At 51.6% G+C, this 17,971-nt stretch overlaps 1 protein-coding gene across 1 annotated transcript in view; it reads left to right on the top strand.

The window, feature by feature from the left end:
• The window catches only part of LOC311231828 (E3 ubiquitin-protein ligase SMURF2-like), a 208,372-nt gene that overhangs the window by 179,813 nt on the left and 10,588 nt on the right, over positions 1-17,971 (top strand). The window contains exons 15-16 of the mRNA XM_084318450.1: positions 10,179-10,357; positions 12,612-12,744. Coding sequence (XP_084174576.1) covers positions 10,179-10,357; positions 12,612-12,744 — 312 coding nt within the window. The remainder of the gene's footprint in view (positions 1-10,178; positions 10,358-12,611; positions 12,745-17,971) is intronic.

Consider the following 17,971-nt stretch of genomic DNA (forward strand, 5'->3'; position numbering starts at 1 on the left):
GCGCTTATAAGGCAAAGGAATGTGCGTAGGCAAATCAATAATGAATGTCCATTCTCTGGTTACGCAGGAGGTAATTATACAACCTGAATCTTAGGGAATTATATCTATGGTACACTAGTAATATATAGCGGGAGATACTGGAAGGGTCCCCCCGGTTGTAAGCCAGCAGGGGTAGAGGATCTGTCGGTAGTAGAGAGTCTGGTCAACGATGACTAAGGAGACTCCAAGTACAGGAGACGGTGCAATAGTCTCTTGATCCACAGACGAATACAGCTGTTCTCCGTAGACTGTAGCTCCACAATGAAGAAAGCTAGCCGGCCTCAGGCTCTCTGAGGCGCAGACTCGACGTGGTTCCTCACAGGGTAAATCCCACACGTGTAGGCGTCGGCGATTCTCCGCTCCATAAATCACAGGACCAAAACAAATATAATCCAGCCGCAAAGGGCTATGTAGTCGTCGGGTAGATTAATCCAGTGTACATGTCCACACGGTTCTCGTCTAGGTCTCCTCGGGTGAAAGCGCCATGAAAGCAGCCCAGCCTGGATAAGCACTCTAGCTGATACGAGGAAGCGTTGGTGATGCTGGTCACTGTAGAACTTTAGCCGCACGATACACTATACACAAATAGACTATTACTGACTTAATAGAAATATGTCGCACTCGACGGTATAGCGCCAAACTCTGACAATTCAGTTATTAATTCGCACGCGGTCTCAATGCTCTATTTGGGGCCAAACAGGCCATACTTCACCGCACGTTGTATCGTGGGTGAGGCTTCAACTTATTGGGTAACTCTACTTCTGTATTCACCTGCGCCATATTTATATGCACGGCGAACAATCTAGTGCCAACCTCATTTCTGTCTCGTATTCCTGGGCAAGGCCGGGCATGTACAGACATGTCTTGACGGTGGCCTTGAACCTGACTCTGGAGGCATGGCCCTGGCGCCTGTGGACCGCTGTCCAATAGGAGAATGAAATATTATGGTCTGTACTAGGCTAAAGGGATATTCCGTGTATATGTACAAGGAATATACAAGGGATATCAAACGATATACAAATACTATGCAATATATATCAATCAATAAATATATATATTCGGTTTAATCTGATCCTTTGTAACAGCCGCCTCCTAATTAGTCCCACCTAATTAGCTAAGCAGAGACAGATTAACCGCACTGTCCACTACTCAATGTCTGTTGTGAGGGGTCGGGCAGTTCACAAAGTCATGGGGTCATGGTCGTCATCGATAGTATCGGGGAGCCTTGGCAGTTCTATTAGCCTCGCCACGGGTCGGGTGTAGATCCGTCCTTGGACGAGCACTTCGGCTGCTCGGACCTTTCCGTCGGCACCGGTGATCACTTTGCTTACGCGGCCAGCCGGCCACATAGCTCGGGGTAGTGACTGGTCGATAATCATGACGACTGTTCCTTCTGTCAAATTGTCTCTCTCTTTCACCCATTTCTGGCGGGTCTGTAGAGACGGTAGATAGTGGAGTAGGAAGCTGTTCCAAAACTTGTCAGCCAATACTTGACTGTACCTCCACATTCTTCGGCCGTTCGCTTCTTCAGGCCTGTACATTGTCTGTGGTAGCGCGGGGTACAGCCGCCCCATCAAGAGTGTGTTGGGGGTGACTGGGTCGACATCTGCTACATCACTTGAGACGTAACCGAGGGGCTTTGAGTTCAATACTCCCTCGATCTCCATGAGGACTGTCATTAGGACTTCTTCCGCCACGGTCTGGGCCCCAAGCACGGCGTACAGGGCTGTCTTTATTGAACGTACTTCTCGTTCCCAAGTTCCACCGAAGTGAGGTGCGTTCGGGGGATTAAACTGGAAGTCAATCTGGGATGGAGCGAGGTGGGTCTTAAGTTCTGGGCCCATAGCTTGGAAGCTCTGTCTCAGCTCTCTTTCTCCGCCTTTGAAGTTTGTCCCGTGATCAGACAATAATATAGACGGTTTGCCTTTCCAATGAGTCTGTGCTCATGGTTGGAAGGAGTTCTATATGCATCGCTCGGGTGGTCATGCATTTGAATACAATACCCCACCGCTTCTCGGTTCCTCTTCCTTTCTTTATATACAGCGGGCCGAAACAGTCCATACCGGTGGAGTGAAAAGGCTTGTCGCCGAGTCGGAGGCGACAGGGAGGTAGGTCAGCCATCCGGGGTATACTGGGCTGCGCTCGCCACTTACGACAGTCTAGACAGGTTCGCTGGAAGCGCCGCACTGCTTCTCTCCCTTGCAGTATCCAATAACGACGTCTGATCTCCGCGAAGACTCTCTCTGCCCCGGCGTGATGCACATCCTCGTCGTATTTCTTTATGATCAGCTCTGTGACCTTGTGTCGGCTGTTTAAGACTATTGGGTACTTGACGTCATCCGGTAAGTCTGGAGCTCTCCACAGACGACCACCCACTCTGATGAGACCATGGGCGTCGCTCTCGGGGGCTAGGTGGAGCAGTCTGCTGTCTGATGGGACGGGCTTTGCTCCCTGTAGACAGTCTAGCTCATCGGGGAACGAGTCTCTCTGGGCTCGTTGTAGTAGAAGAAGTTCTGCTTCTTCGTAGTCAGCTGCTGTAATGTCAGTAGTGAGCTGCACCTCTGGGTGGTGCCACAGGAATGTCTTTAGCTGCGCACTCTCTAGGGTGAGGCAATCGTCTATGTCGGGGTCTGTGGAGACGAGTGTGTTCAATCCACAGAACATAGATTTCTTGTTTTCGGCCTCCTCTTTACTCGCTTCCCGTGGGGTGGGTGTAGGCCACTCTTCTTCCGGGAGCTTGAGGAACTCTGGCCCGTCACTGTATAGGTTGTGACGAGTGAGGTCATCCAGGGACATTCCCCGGGTGATGACGTCAGCTGGGTTGTGTTTTGTGTCCACATACCTCCAGCTTGCTACTTCTGTTAAATCTTGAATCTCTGTGACTCTGACTCCCACGAAGACCTTGTATCTGCACGAATCAGACCGGATCCATGTGAGTACTGTCGTGGAGTCTGACCACAAGATTGTTCTTTGCACCGGAATGGTGAGTTCACGTTGGATTAACGTGGCGAGTTGCGCTCCTGCTAGGGCTGCGCAGAGCTCTAGACGCGGGATAGATTGTTGCTTTCGTGGGGCTATTCTTGAGCGAGCCAGGATGAAAGCAGTATGTATTTCTCCTCCCTCCTCTCGGGCACGCAAGTAGGCCACCGAACCGTAGGCTACTTCGGAGGCGTCGCTGAAGACGTGCAGGTCCATCTGGCACGTCTCCGGCCTCACTGTGGGTGGGAAGTAGCTGCGGCGTATGTTGACACCTGGGAGTGAGCTGAGTTCCGTCTCCCACTCTCTCCATGTGGATGCAAGGTGTTCGGGTATGGGGTCGTCCCAGCCCTGGTCCTTGTCCCATAACGCTCTTACAATCATCTTTGCCCTGGTGGTGTAAGGTAGAATACATCCCAACGGGTCATATTGTCTGGCGAGTGTTCTGTATACACTCCGTCTGGTGGTCGGTAGTGCAGTCGACCTTCCCTGCTCCTTGGTCAGGGGTGTGTGTTTATAATGGAGCGAGTCTGTTTTGAAGCGCCAGACTAGTCCTAATGTCATTTCTTGGGCTTCTCCTGGGATGGTCGCCATCCAGGTCTCGCTGCTTGCTGCCTTATCCTCGGGGGAGAGGCTGCGCAATACTTGCGGGTCGCTGCTGGCCCACTGCCTGAGATCAAAGCCGCCTTTGATCAGGGAGGCGCGGAGCTTGAGTAGAAGGGCCTCGGCTTCTTCTGGCGTCGAGACGCTTTGCAGACAGTTGTCCACGTAGAAACTATTTCCTACACTTTGTCGGACCTCTTCATCAGCTGCTGGGTCCTCTGCGACGTGTTTTTGCAGTGCAAACGTAGCACAGCATGGGCTGCATGTGGTTCCGAAAGGGAGGACTTCCCATTGATAGATGGCTGGTTGCTCATCCCCGATCCTCTCTCTCCATAAGAACCGCAGCAGGGGCTTGTCCTCCTCCACTAGTCTCACCTGCAGGAACATCCCTTTGATGTCGCCGCTGATGGCCACCTTGTCTTGGCGGAAACGTAGTAACACGCCTAGTAGAGAGGGGCCGAGTGTTGGGCCGGGCAAGAGCTCTTTATTCAGATTTTGTGATCCGATCTGGTAGCTGCAGTTGAACACAATACGATCCTTGCCGTTGTGGTGGACTTTGTGGTGCGGCACGTACCATGATTCGGTCGTCTGATCGGCCTCTTTAATGTCAATTTTCTTTGTGTCCCGCTGTGATTAGCTTGTTAATCTTAGCGCGGTACACAGTCTCTTGAGCGGGGTCTCTGGCTAGGCGCCGCTCTGTGTTCAATAGATACCGCTCCGTCGCTTCTTTTGGGGCGTGGAAGGTAGGCATACCCTCTCGCCTCAGGAGTGGAGTTGCGTATCTCATCACTCCGTTGACTTTGACTCTCTTTGTCCCCTGCTCGAGGAGGGCTATAGCGTAAATGTCTTCCTTGGAACGAATGTCTTTCTTTTCGTTCTTAAAGGGCATTGTCTCTAGTGTCCATAGCCTCTCGACATGCTGTAGGAGGGTGGTGTCTTCTTCTGTCACTCTGGAGTGGAGGCAGTTAGTGGCTGCTGTTCGGTTAAGAGACTTAGCGAGGGGGCCTTGTAATGTCCATCCTAGGCGGGTCTCGACTGCTGCAGGACAGCCTCTGGGCCCTGTGTGGACCCGGTCAATCGGGACGATGAGGTCTGCATGGTCGGAGCCTATCAGCAGGGTCGGGGTGGCACCGTCTATGAGCGGTATAGGTAGTTGACGCAGGTGCACATATTTATCCATCAGCTTGGCGATGGGGTAGGTGTACTGCGACAGGCCTATTTCTTGGCTGGTGAAAGCATTAGTAATCCTATACCGTCTCTCTGGCTGCCCGCTTGCTGCGATAGTGAAGGAGACATTCTCGCCCTTTATCGTCTTTAGATCTCTTCTTATTGTCCGAATCGTCATCTGGTTTTCGCTCCCCCGCAGCCCCAGCTGGGCCGCAGCGGACGCGAGGAGAAGGGTCTTCTCTGACCCGTCGTCAAGGACGGCGTAAGTGTCCATGACCTTATCTTGGTAACTCAGTGTTACGCGGACCACCTTTAAGAGCACCCGGGCGCCCCCGCTGCTGGCGGGGTCAATGTACATAACACTTGCCTTTGTGCTGCTTGAGGGTGCAGGCTTTCTTCTGTTACTGTCGTGTAGGACATCTAGGTGGGCTCCGTCACACCGACTACACCTCTTCTTTAAGCGGCAATCGGCTGCCATGTGACTGCGCGCACATCGGTAACAGCGTCGGTTGGACTTTATCCATTGACTCACCTCGTCGGCGGTCATCTTCTTGAACGTGTCACATTGTGACAACCAGTGTTCCTTTTCGCAGTACGGGCACACCATCTTCCACTTCTCTTTCATCGAGGGGGTACTGTGGTTCTTGCTGCTCTGTACTGATTCTGATTGGTGCATGACGGTCACCAATCTTCGGCCATCGTTTGCTCTCCTAGGTCCCTCTCTGGAGCTTGGGGTGCTCCGCATGAACGTATCCAACCGTAGGCTGTTGACTTCTCTCGCCAGGAAGTCGGCTAGGTCTAGGAGGGATGGCTCGGGACCGTTAGGATCACGGTGGTCTCTTTGCCGCCTGAAGCGCTCTTGTCGGGCGGACGGAAGCTTCTCTAAAATCCTCTCGACATTAGAGTTTGCGTACAGTTCGTGCATACCCTTTTCTCTTTGCGCCCCCAGCATCCCTACCAGGGATTGTACCTTGATAGACAGGTCATCTAGTGAGCGATTGTCTGTGGCTGGGGGTAGGCGGTCAATATGCCTTATCTCTTGTATTACGTAGTCCCATATGCGTCCATATCTTTGGTCGAGTGCTGCTAGAGCCGCTGTGTATGGGGTAGTAGAGGTGGCATAGGCCAGCGCTATATTGTGCGCTCGGGGCACCTTGAGGTGCTTCAGTAGGATAGCATACTTGTACGGTTCATCAGCTACATCGGACATCATTGTCTCTAAGCACATTCGTAGCTCCGTGTACTGTGCTCTGTTCTCGTGGGTGAAGTCCGGAAACGTCGGTGTGCCAATGTATGATGCCATGGATGGCTGGCACATCGGTGAGCGTTGGAAGAGAGGCCTCCTAGGCGAGTCTCCTCTTACGCCTCTTGGTGGGCTGGTACCTGCTGGGTACCATGGCCCGCGTATCCAGGTGCTGTTCCTCGGGGCTGGTCGTGCGTCAAGCTCACCCGTGAATTGAGTCGGGGGTCTGTAGCGCAGAGCCGCGGGGGTAGAGCCTGGGCTGTACTGGACCTCCTGGTCCTGTGGAGTACTGTGCTGCTGTCGGGCTTGACTCTCCTCCTCTCCCTCTTCTTCTTCCTCTGGCAGGTCCTCTAGATCCTGTAGTCGTCTATTTAGCCTCTCCGCGGTGTAGACCGTTTCTTCCTTGTAGCTGGGTCTCACTTGGACCGGTCGGGGAAGGGGTTCGGAGGGGGGTATAGGCTCTCTCTGGTGGTCGGGCTCAGGGTCGCTTGATCGGGTAGGGGAGGGTGCCCTTGACCCTTGTCTTGACGAGGCCCTGGAACCCCGTGCGGAGGGAGGGGGTGTTGCCCTGGTGATCAGCTGCTCCATTATCTGCGCTTGTAATCGGTCGCGCTCGGCTTCGCGCTTGGTGAGAGCGAGGTCGCGCTCTGCTTCTCTTTGGGCACCGGCAGCGGCGCGCTGGGCTTCGGCGGCGGCGCGCTGGGCTTCGGCCCGGTCCCTTACCATATTCTCTTCCGTCTGAAGGCGTCTAATCTCTAGACGTATACGATCTTCGTCGCTCCGTTGCTGCGCCTGAAGGCGTTCTCTTTCCATGGAAGAATGTTCGCGCTCACTAAGCGTCTGTGCTTGGAGTCGATCGCGTTCTGTTGAGGCTGCTAGGCTGGCGAGGAATGCCTGTGCCAGCATCTTGTCCGCCTCGCTGGGGGAAGACGCTGGTTGAGGTGATCCGCTCCTGGCAGTACTCGTTGGAGATCTGTTCTCCTGTGGCGAGTCCTGGAGATCCATCTCCGGGGTGCTCTCCTCTTCTTGTAGCGGGTAGAGTTCCATCCCTGGAGAGCTGTCTTTATCCTGGAGCTCTCCGGGGACTACTTCTTCGGTCTTGGCGGGGGGTAAAGTCATGTCGGGTCCCTCCTGGTCCCTACCGTGAGCTTGGTCAGTTACGTTAGAACCCACTAGGGCCTCTATTGGCGGGGTAGCCTGGTCGATAGGGTCGGACATAATTTTACTATCTACTTTTTCCGCGTTTACCGTCTGTAGAAAGCTAGGTAGTATATTGGCAACGTAATCCTCTAAGTACTGAGGTGTCTGCCGTCTACGCTGCGGGCGATCTACTTTAGGAGAACCGTTTTGTGGAGTGTTCATCATAGGCCATGTCAATATTAATACCACTATATTAATATTACACTAGTTACCCTCCGGCTCGAAGGACCAATTGTAACTGAGGGGTACAATTCCCTGACTGTATTGATAAGTATGGTATCATTAAACCACTACCGCTTTATGTACTTTAATTACTGGCCATACAGTACATGATATATAAATATGATGAACACTTCCCACAATGAATCGGTTCCACACAAAGTGGTAATTAAGTATTTATTGCAGCAAAAGGTACATAATATACTTCTCTATTTTACTTTGGATGCGCTTATAAGGCAAAGGAATGTGCGTAGGCAAATCAATAATGAATGTCCATTCTCTGGTTACGCAGGAGGTAATTATACAACCTGAATCTTAGGGAATTATATCTATGGTACACTAGTAATATATAGCGGGAGATACTGGAAGGGTCCCCCCGGTTGTAAGCCAGCAGGGGTAGAGGATCTGTCGGTAGTAGAGAGTCTGGTCAACGATGACTAAGGAGACTCCAAGTACAGGAGACGGTGCAATAGTCTCTTGATCCACAGACGAATACAGCTGTTCTCCGTAGACTGTAGCTCCACAGTGAAGAAAGCTAGCCGGCCTCAGGCTCTCTGAGGCGCAGACTCGACGTGGCTCCTCACAGGGTAAATCCCACACGTGTAGGCGTCGGCGATTCTCCGCTCCATAAATCACAGGACCAAAACAAATATAATCCAGCCGCAAAGGGCTATGTAGTCGTCGGGTAGATTAATCCAGTGTACATGTCCACACGGTTCTCGTCTAGGTCTCCTCGGGTGAAAGCGCCATGAAAGCAGCCCAGCCTGGATAAGCACTCTAGCTGATACGAGGAAGCGTTGGTGATGCTGGTCACTGTAGAACTTTAGCCGCACGATACACTATACACAAATAGACTATTACTGACTTAATAGAAATATGTCGCACTCGACGGTATAGCGCCAAACTCTGACAATTCAGTTATTAATTCGCACGCGGTCTCAATGCTCTATTTGGGGCCAAACAGGCCATACTTCACCGCACGTTGTATCGTGGGTGAGGCTTCAACTTATTGGGTAACTCTACTTCTGTATTCACCTGCGCCATATTTATATGCACGGCGAACAATCTAGTGCCAACCTCATTTCTGTCTCGTATTCCTGGGCAAGGCCGGGCATGTACAGACATGTCTTGACGGTGGCCTTGAACCTGACTCTGGAGGCATGGCCCTGGCACCTGTGGACCGCTGTCCAATAGGAGAATGAAATATTATGGTCTGTACTAGGCTAAAGGGATATTCCGTGTATATGTACAAGGAATATACAAGGGATATCAAACGATATACAAATACTATGCAATATATATCAATCAATAAATATATATATTCGGTTTAATCTGATCATTTGTAACAATAAACATAAACATAATATGCGTCACTGCCTAATACTAGCCTTCCAGGAATTACCCTAGACCACTCTAAAACCATACTTATATTCACCACGGTATAAAACGAGAATGTATGGATGGAAAAAATATTCCTTTTTCACATCTTGAACGATAGATACTTGATGTCAAATGGGCCATAGTATTGCATATATAGCTATAATATTTAAATAGTTATAGCCCTGCAAACAAGGTGAGCGACTCCCATCGTTTACAGTGATGGCGGTAGCTACTACAGGATGAGGCTAATGCGTGGCAGAGAAAGAGTTAAAGGGTTCATGCCTCATGGTATATTATTCTTAAAGGAAAACTACATTGCAAAGCAACATTTGATGAGACGTGATTCTGCCGTACAAATGTATTTGTGACCGGACACAGCATCTGTCCGGTTAGTATGAAAGCATGTGGTTTACATATCAACCATCTCCCTCTGTCTCTCTCCTCCAGGACCACCTGTCTTACTTATCTGTCTGTCTGTCTGTCTGTCTGTCTGTCTCTCTCTCTCTCTCTCTCTCTCTCTCTCTCTCTCTCTCTCTCTCTCTCTCTCTCTCTCTCTCTCTCTCTCCTCCAGGACCACCTGTCTCACTGCTATCTCTCTCCTCCAGGAGCACCTGTCTCACTTATCTCTCTCCTCCAGGAGCACCTGTCTCACTGCTCTCTCTCTCTCCTCTAGGACCACCTGTCTCACTTCTCTCTCTCTCTCTCCTCCAGGACCACCTGTCTCACTGCTCTCTCTCTCTCCTCCAGGACCACCTGTCTCACTGCTCTCTCTTCTCCAGGAGCACCTGTCTCTCTCTCTCCTGCAGGAGCACCTGTCTCACTGCTCTATATCTCTCCTCCAGGATCACCTGTCTCTCTCTCTCTCCTCCAGGAGCACCTGTCTCACTTCTCTCTCTCTCTCCTCCAGGACAACCTGTCTCACTGCTCTCTCTCTCTCTCTCCAGGAGCACCTGTCTCACTGCTATCTCCTCCAGGAGCACCTGTCTCACTGCTCTCTCTCTCTCTCCTCCAGGAGCACCTGTCTCACTGCTCTCTCTCTCTCCTCCAGGAGCACCTGTCTCACTGCTCTCTCTCTCTCCTCCAGGAGCACCTGTCTCACTGCTCTCTCTCTCTCTCCTCCAGGAGCACCTGTCTCACTGCTCTCTCTCTCTCTCTCCTCCAGGACCACCTGTCTCACTGCTCTCTCTCTCTCTCCAGGAGCACCTGTCTCACTGCTCTATCTCTCTCTCTCCTCCAGGAGCACCTGTCTCACTGCTCTCTCTCTCTCTCTCCTCCAGGACCACCTGTCTCACTGCTCTCTCTCTCTCCTCCAGGAGCACCTGTCTCACTGCTCTCTCTCTCTCTCCTCCAGGAGCACCTGTCTTACTTCCACTTTGTGGGCCGCATCATGGGCGTGGCGGTGTTCCACGGGCACTACATCGACGGGGGCTTCACCCTGCCCTTCTACAAGCAGCTGCTGGGGAAGCCCATCACCCTGGACGACATGGAGTCAGTCGACCCGGACCTGCACAACAGCCTGGTGTGGATCCTGTAAGAGAGACACAGAGACACGGAGAGAGAGAGACACAGAGAGACAGAGACACACAGACACACAGAGAGACACAGAGAGACAGGGAGACAGAGAGACACACAGAGACACACAGGAGACACAGAGACACACAAAGAGACCCACAGACAGACACAGAGACACACACAGAGACACAGAATAGATCGAATAGAATAGAATAGAAATACTTTTATTATCCCGTGGGAAATTTGACACTGCAAATCGCTCAACATTTAAACATTTAGACTTAGAATAATAACAACAAATCAAAGAGTAGAGTAAAATAGAATAAAAATGGAATAAAATATACAGTAAATAACAACACAAGCAGTGTAAACAAATTGGTCAATATAATTAACACTTTGACTGCCGGGACACGTCTTTTCACGTCTTTGCTGGCCATGCTAAAGTTGCCGGGGGACGCTGTACAGCGTCCTTATATCAATATTTCAAAAATCTGCGATCGGATTCATATTCCCCCTCCGCTGGCCTGAGATCCACCAGCAGGACCCACTGAGCTCTCTGGCGGTTCAGGAGCGCCATCTGGTGGCCGATCGGCGCAATCGCCACACAGGATGTTGAATAGAGGTTGTCATGACGACCGTAGTACTTCCGGGCGCTCGCTATGGTTCATGGGACTCTGGCTCGTCACGCTACACGGTGATCGATTGGCAATAACTCGATAAACAACATGATTTGGACGTATATACCATTATACAAGCTGGAGATGGACCGGGTAAAAATATATCCCATAATGATAAAATGTCTACTCGACGATGATCGCCCAACGGCGCGCGGAGACTGGGGTGAGTTTTAGCGTGTAACGTTACCGTCTTAGATACTAACTGCTATTATCAACATTTGACCCACATTAGATGATTGGTATAACGCTGCCCACGGAATTATAAACGCCCCCTCGCCCATCCGGTCAACATCAGATGACGTGTAGTAACTTCTAGAAGTACGTCTAGTTGGAATTTCTTATATCGCGCTGATTGCCATCAAACTGTATTTCATCATCAATATAATGCTTTTGGGGCTATATATCACGTTCTGGAGAAAGCTGCAGAAAGAGATGAAAACATACTTATACATTAGACCATACTTTACTATGAATATGTGAATGAAAAAGTTTAACGTTGCTACACAATGAACAATACATATAGGACTTTGAATGGGCCCTAATAATGGCAATGTAGCAATAGAATTTAAAAAGTTATAGCCCTGCAAAGAAGGGGACTTTCTCCATAGACAAATAGCGCTGGCAATCTATGGTATATCATTAATTTAACCCAAGGCAACCAAAGTGTTAACTATCTAACTAACTGAAATATATATTCACAGTATTCACAGTGTCACATAAGGTGCAGTATGCTAGTCGCGGCCTCCTGCCACTATGGAGCTGCCACTCTGTGCTCAGTGAGGCACAGTGATGTATTGTATAGTCTGATGGCTGTTGGAATGAAGGACTTCCTGTGCCGTTCAGTGCTGCATTTGGGTAGTGTGAGCCTAGCACTGAACATGCTCCTCCTGTCAGCCAAGTCTGTGTATAGTGGGTGGGAGGGGTTTTCCCTGATGGCATGGAGCTTAGCAAGGCTCCTCCTCTCCGCCACCCTCGCTAGGGAGTCCAGCTCCACCCCAACCACGCTACTGGCCTTCCTGACCAGCTTATCCAGCCTGGTTGTGTCCCCTGCTCTCAGTCCGCACACACACAGACACAGAAACAGCTTTGCGGATGGTAACATATCCATCAATTCCAAAGGCTCTCCATCTAAACATCTAAATGGACACAAATCTAGTGTTTTGTATTCTGCCCCATTGTATTGGAGTCATGGCAGATATTTACAGAACGAGGTGAATAACACTGAAACGCTCTGGAGGGATAGATAGCACAGGGTTAGCGGGGGGGGCATCTCTTTTTGAACTTCCCCTTTAAAGCAACGTCACACCTCTCTAATGGAGATAGATAGATGTCATGTATAGATATATAGAGAGATATAGAGAGATAGTGATATAGTGATATAGAGATATAGTCACTAGATGGAGATGTGGGCTATTGTGCGTCTGGTTGTCGAACACCTCCTTCATAGTTTCTGTTGGGTTAACGGTTCCTTGCTCTCTCTGTCTCTCTCTCTCTCGCTCTCTCTCTCTCTCTCTCTCTCTCTCTCTCTCTCTCTCTCTCTCTCTCTCTCTCCCCCTCCCTCCCGTCTCCCCCCCCCCCCCCCCCCCCCCCCCTAGGGATAATGACATCACAGGAGTCCTGGACCACACCTTCTGTGTGGAACACAATGCCTACGGAGAGATCATCCAACACGAGCTCAAGCCCAGCGGCAAGAGCGTCCCTGTCACCGAGGACACCAAGAAGGAGTATGTCAGGTACTGTACCCTAACCCCGTCACCAGGTACTGTACCCTAACCCTGTCACCAGGTACTGTACCCTAACCCCGTCACCAGGTACTGTACCCTAACCCTGTCACCAGGTACTGTACCCTAACCCTGTCACCAGGTACTGTACCCTAACCCCGTCACCAGGTACTGTACCCTAACCCTGTCACCAGGTACTGTACCCTAACCCTGTCACCAGGTACTGTACCCTAACCCCGTCACCAGGTACTGTACCCTAACCCCGTCACCAGGTACTGTACCCTAACCCTGTCACCAGGTACTGTACCCTAACCCCGTCACCAGGTACTGTACCCTAACCCTGTCACCAGGTACTGTACCCTAACCCCGTCACCAGGTACTGTACCCTAACCCCGTCACCAGGTACTGTACCCTAACCCCGTCACCAGGTACTGTACCCTAACCCCGTCACCAGGTACTGTACCCTAACCCCGTCACCAGGTACTGTACCCTAACCCCGTCACCAGGTACTGTACCCTAACCCCGTCACCAGGTACTGTACCCTAACCCTGTCACCAGGTACTGTACCCTAACCCTGTCACCAGGTACTGTACCCTAACCCCGTCACCAGGTACTGTACCCTAACCCTGTCACCAGGTACTGTACCCTAACCCCGTCACCAGGTACTGTACCCTAACCCTGTCACCAGGTACTGTACCCTAACCCCGTCACCAGGTACTGTACCCTAACCCTGTCACCAGGTACTGTACCCTAACCCTGTCACCAGGTACTGTACCCTAACCCCGTCACCAGGTACTGTACCCTAACCCTGTCACCAGGTACTGTACCCTAACCCTGTCACCAGGTACTGTACCCTAACCCTGTCACCAGGTACTGTACCCTAACCCCGTCACCAGGTACTGTACCCTAACCCTGTCACCAGGTACTGTACCCTAACCCTGTCACCAGGTACTGTACCCTAACCCCGTCACCAGGTACTGTACCCTAACCCTAAATTAACAAGAAACGCAGTTTTCAATTGATTATACGAGAGCGTCCCGGTTGTTGGAGGCCTGCCCTCTTTCGTCCCTGTGCAGTTGATCAGAAAGCACAGAGTAACAATGGTAGACCCCCACACAGACAGACACGCCTCTTCCGCCAGTAAGATTGATCAGAAGATACTAACAAAATAGCCGCATGATCGTGACCGCTGCACAATGGGGCTGTCTGTCACCTGTAGACACGTTGAACCCACTTGCCCCCCCCCCCCCCTTTTCCCAGGGGCCAATAATAAATTGAGTGTCCATTACACTTTTAACCAATCCCAGTCACCTTTGTGCCCTTTTGGCTAAAGCTCCAAAAAGCCACAGCTAATTAAAGCTCTATGGTTCTTGCCTCCCCTACCAGAAGCTCCTCCCCCCACCCCTGGCTGTCTAAACCATTCCAATCTCCTTGCTCTGAGATTTACAATGTCTGCTATTCAGACATAACCCGCTTTGACCCTCCGAACCTCCCTCTCTCAGGGCCAACCTCTCTCTCTCAGGGCCAACCTCCCTCTCTCAGGACCAACCTCCCTCTCTCAGGACCAACCTCCCTCTCTCAGGGCCAACCTCCCTCTCTCAGGGCCAACCTCCCTCTCTCAGGACCAACCTCCCTCTCTCAGGACCAACCTCCCTCTCTCAGGGCCAACCTCCCTCTCTCAGGGCCAACCTCCCTCTCTCAGGGCCAACCTCCCTCTCTCAGGGCCAACCTCCCTCTCTCAGGGCCAACCTCCCTCTCTCAGGACCAACCTCCCTCTCTCAGGGCCAACCTCCCTCTCTCAGGTCTCTCAGGGCCAACCTCCCTCTCTCAGGGCCAACCTCCCTCTCTCAGGGCCAACCGCCCTCCTTCAGGGCCAACCTCCCTCTCTCAGGGCCAACCTCCCTCTCTCAGGGCCAACCTCCCTCTCTCAGGGCCAACCTCCCTCTCTCAGGACCAACCTCCCTCTCTCAGGACCAACCTCCCTCTCTCAGGGCCAACCTCCCTCTCTCAGGGCCAACCTCCCTCTCTCAGGGCCAACCTCCCTCTCTCAGGGCCAACCTCCCTCTCTCAGGGCCAACCTCCCTCTCTCAGGGCCAACCTCCCTCTCTCAGGGCCAACCTCCCTCTCTCAGGGCCAACCTCCCTCTCTCAGGACCAACCTCCCTCTCTCAGGGCCAACCTCCCTCTCTCAGGGCCAACCTCCCTCTCTCAGGGCCAACCTCTCTCTCTCAGGGCCAACCTCCCTCTCTCAGGGCCAACCTCCCTCTCTCAGGGCCAACCTCTCTCTCTCAGGGCCAACCTCCCTCTCTCAGGGCCAACCTCCCTCTCTCAGGGCCAACCTCCCTCTCTCAGGGCCAACCTCCCTCTCTCAGGGCCAACCTCCCTCCCTCTCTCAGGGCCAACCTCCCTCTCTCAGGGCCAACCTCCCTCTCTCAGGGCCAACCTCCCTCTCTCAGGACCAACCTCCCTCCCTCAGGGCCAACCTCTCTCTCTCAGGGCCAACCTCCCTCTCTCAGGGCCAACCTCCCTCTCTCAGGGCCAACCTCCCTCCCTCAGGGCCAACCTCTCTCTCTCAGGACCAACCTCCCTCTCTCAGGTCTCTCAGGGCCAACCTCCCTCTCTCAGGGCCAACCTCCCTCTCTCAGGGCCAACCTCCCTCTCTCAGGGCCAACCTCCCTCTCTCAGGGCCAACCTCCCTCCCTCTCTCAGGGCCAACCTCCCTCTCTCAGGGCCAACCTCCCTCTCTCAGGGCCAACCTCCCTCTCTCAGGACCAACCTCCCTCCCTCAGGGCCAACCTCTCTCTCTCAGGGCCAACCTCCCTCTCTCAGGGCCAACCTCCCTCTCTCAGGGCCAACCTCCCTCCCTCAGGGCCAACCTCTCTCTCTCAGGACCAACCTCCCTCTCTCAGGTCTCTCAGGGCCAACCTCCCTCTCTCAGGGCCAACCTCCCTCTCTCAGGGCCAACCTCCCTCTCTCAGGGCCAACCTCCCTCCCTCAGGGCCAACCTCCCTCTCTCAGGGCGAGATTCCCTCACTCCCTCTCTTGGGTGAGGTTCCCTAGGTTAGGACCCTTCCCTCTCCTAGGCCTCACCATCCATACTCCCCTGGACCCTTCCCTCTCCTAGGCCTCACCATCCAGACTCCCCTGGACCCTTCCCTCTCCTAGGCCCCACCACCCAGACTCCCCTGGACCCTTCCCTCTCCTAGGCCTCACCACCCAGACTCCCCTGGACCCTTCCCTCTCCTAGGCCTCACCACCCAGACTCCCCTGGACCCTTCCCTCTCCTAGGCCTCACCACCCAGACTCCCCTGGACCCTTCCCTCTCCTAGGCCCCACCACCCAGACTCCCCTGGACCCTTCCCTCTCCTAGGCCTCACCACCCAGACTCCCCTGGACCCTTCCCTCTCCTAGGCCTCACCACCCAGACTCCCCTGGACCCTTCCCTCTCCTAGGCCTCACCACCCAGACTCCCCTGGACCCTTCCCTCTCCTAGGCCCCACCACCCAGACTCCCCTGGATCCTTCCCTCTCCTAGGCCTCACCACCCAGACTCCCCTGGACCCTTCCCTCTCCTAGGCCTCACCATCCAGACTCCCCTGGACCCTTCCCTCTCCTAGGCCTCACCACCCAGACTCCTCTGGGTCGACAAACCTCAGCATCCTGCTTCCCAGAGTTTTCTTTTCAAAAACTCCGATCACAGGAAACACGACTCGCTTACTAACTCACTCGGTTTCCGCTTATAGTGGCCTGACTGTACATTGAGCCGAACGCGGCGGCCATCATCCTGGTCTAACTGCCCTGTGCGATCCGACCGACCATTAGATGATGGATAGCGATCCCTGATCCATCATCTAATCAGGATCCCGTAGTGGTTATTAGCCACCCAGTTGGAAACCGACAGAGAACAATACGGTATATGGACTATTAATACAAAATGCCAAATATATATCCTGCATGAAAGGAATAGGAGAATGAGAGAAGAATGTAGACGTGTCCATTCTATTCCACTATAGCTATATCCTCGCAATTGAGTTTAGTGCTTATTTATTCATTTATTTATTTATTCACTGCCGTTTGTGTAGTGCTTTTATTTAGTTTAGGGCAGCATGATGCCTTGTTGAATCATGACTATGAATGTAAAATGTAATTGTTAATGATACAAATATCGTATTTATTATTATTATAATTATTTAAATCCGAGGATGTCTGTAGAATCGATGTGAACGCAATCACCATGATGCATGTGTGAATGATTTCTCACAAATTAAGCTCTTAACTCAATGGAGGGCCAAAACCCGAGATAAGTTGGGTTAACTCGCCATGCGTTGGGCGCCAGACCCGAGATTTCTCGGGTTTTGGTCGTTTATTCCTTTTTCGATATTTGTATTCATTATTCATCCAGGGACCTTTGTGATACCATAGGGAATGAGTCTGAGGTCGCCAAAGTGCAATACCGGCCTCATCCAGCTAGACGGCGGTATCGAGCACCCTTTGAAACCTTGTATCTTGGCCTGTGTAATGGCCAAATGTCTCTGGTTTCATTTTTCCTTGTCGGGCGAGGGGAGCGGTTCTCCCGGTTCCATTGAAGCGTGTCAAATACCCCCGATCCATATGTTGTGGTGGGTTATGCCGTGGACCAAATGGACATTGGATGTACCAGATGGCGATCAAACAATTGGAATATTATTTTTGGAATACTCCCGATCACAGGTAAGGACTATCTGACGTCAATTTTAGCTTGATCCTGCAATGCTTTTATACCGATCGGGCTGATAAGCGTTTTTAGTGTTCAATACGAATGCTGTTACTGACAATCAAATAATCAGAAACAACCTCCCCCCCTTTCATGCATTCATGATGGAACATAATACCTATGATATAGATTTGATTTCGGAATAATAGCGTGTACAGGCAAGAAACGGCGATGTCTATAGTGGAATTGACGTATAAGAAAAAATTAATAAAAATGCATACACTGTAATGCCGCAACAATTACCAATGTGTTTTTTCACAAATGGCTTAATAAAGGAATCTGAATCTGAATTCATGAATTACCCTAGACCGCTTTAAAACCATACTTATATTCACCATGGTATAACACGGGAACGTATGGATGGAAAAATGTATTCTTTTTCACATATAGAACGATAGATAGGTGATGTCAAATGGGCCATAGTATTGTATCCATAGCTATAATATAGAATATAGTTATAGCTCTACAAACAAGAGTGACGCA

This window comes from Notolepis coatsorum (genome assembly GCF_963971535.1).
Source record: "Notolepis coatsorum genome assembly, chromosome: 7".
Taxonomy (NCBI): Eukaryota; Metazoa; Chordata; class Actinopteri; order Aulopiformes; family Paralepididae; genus Notolepis; species Notolepis coatsorum.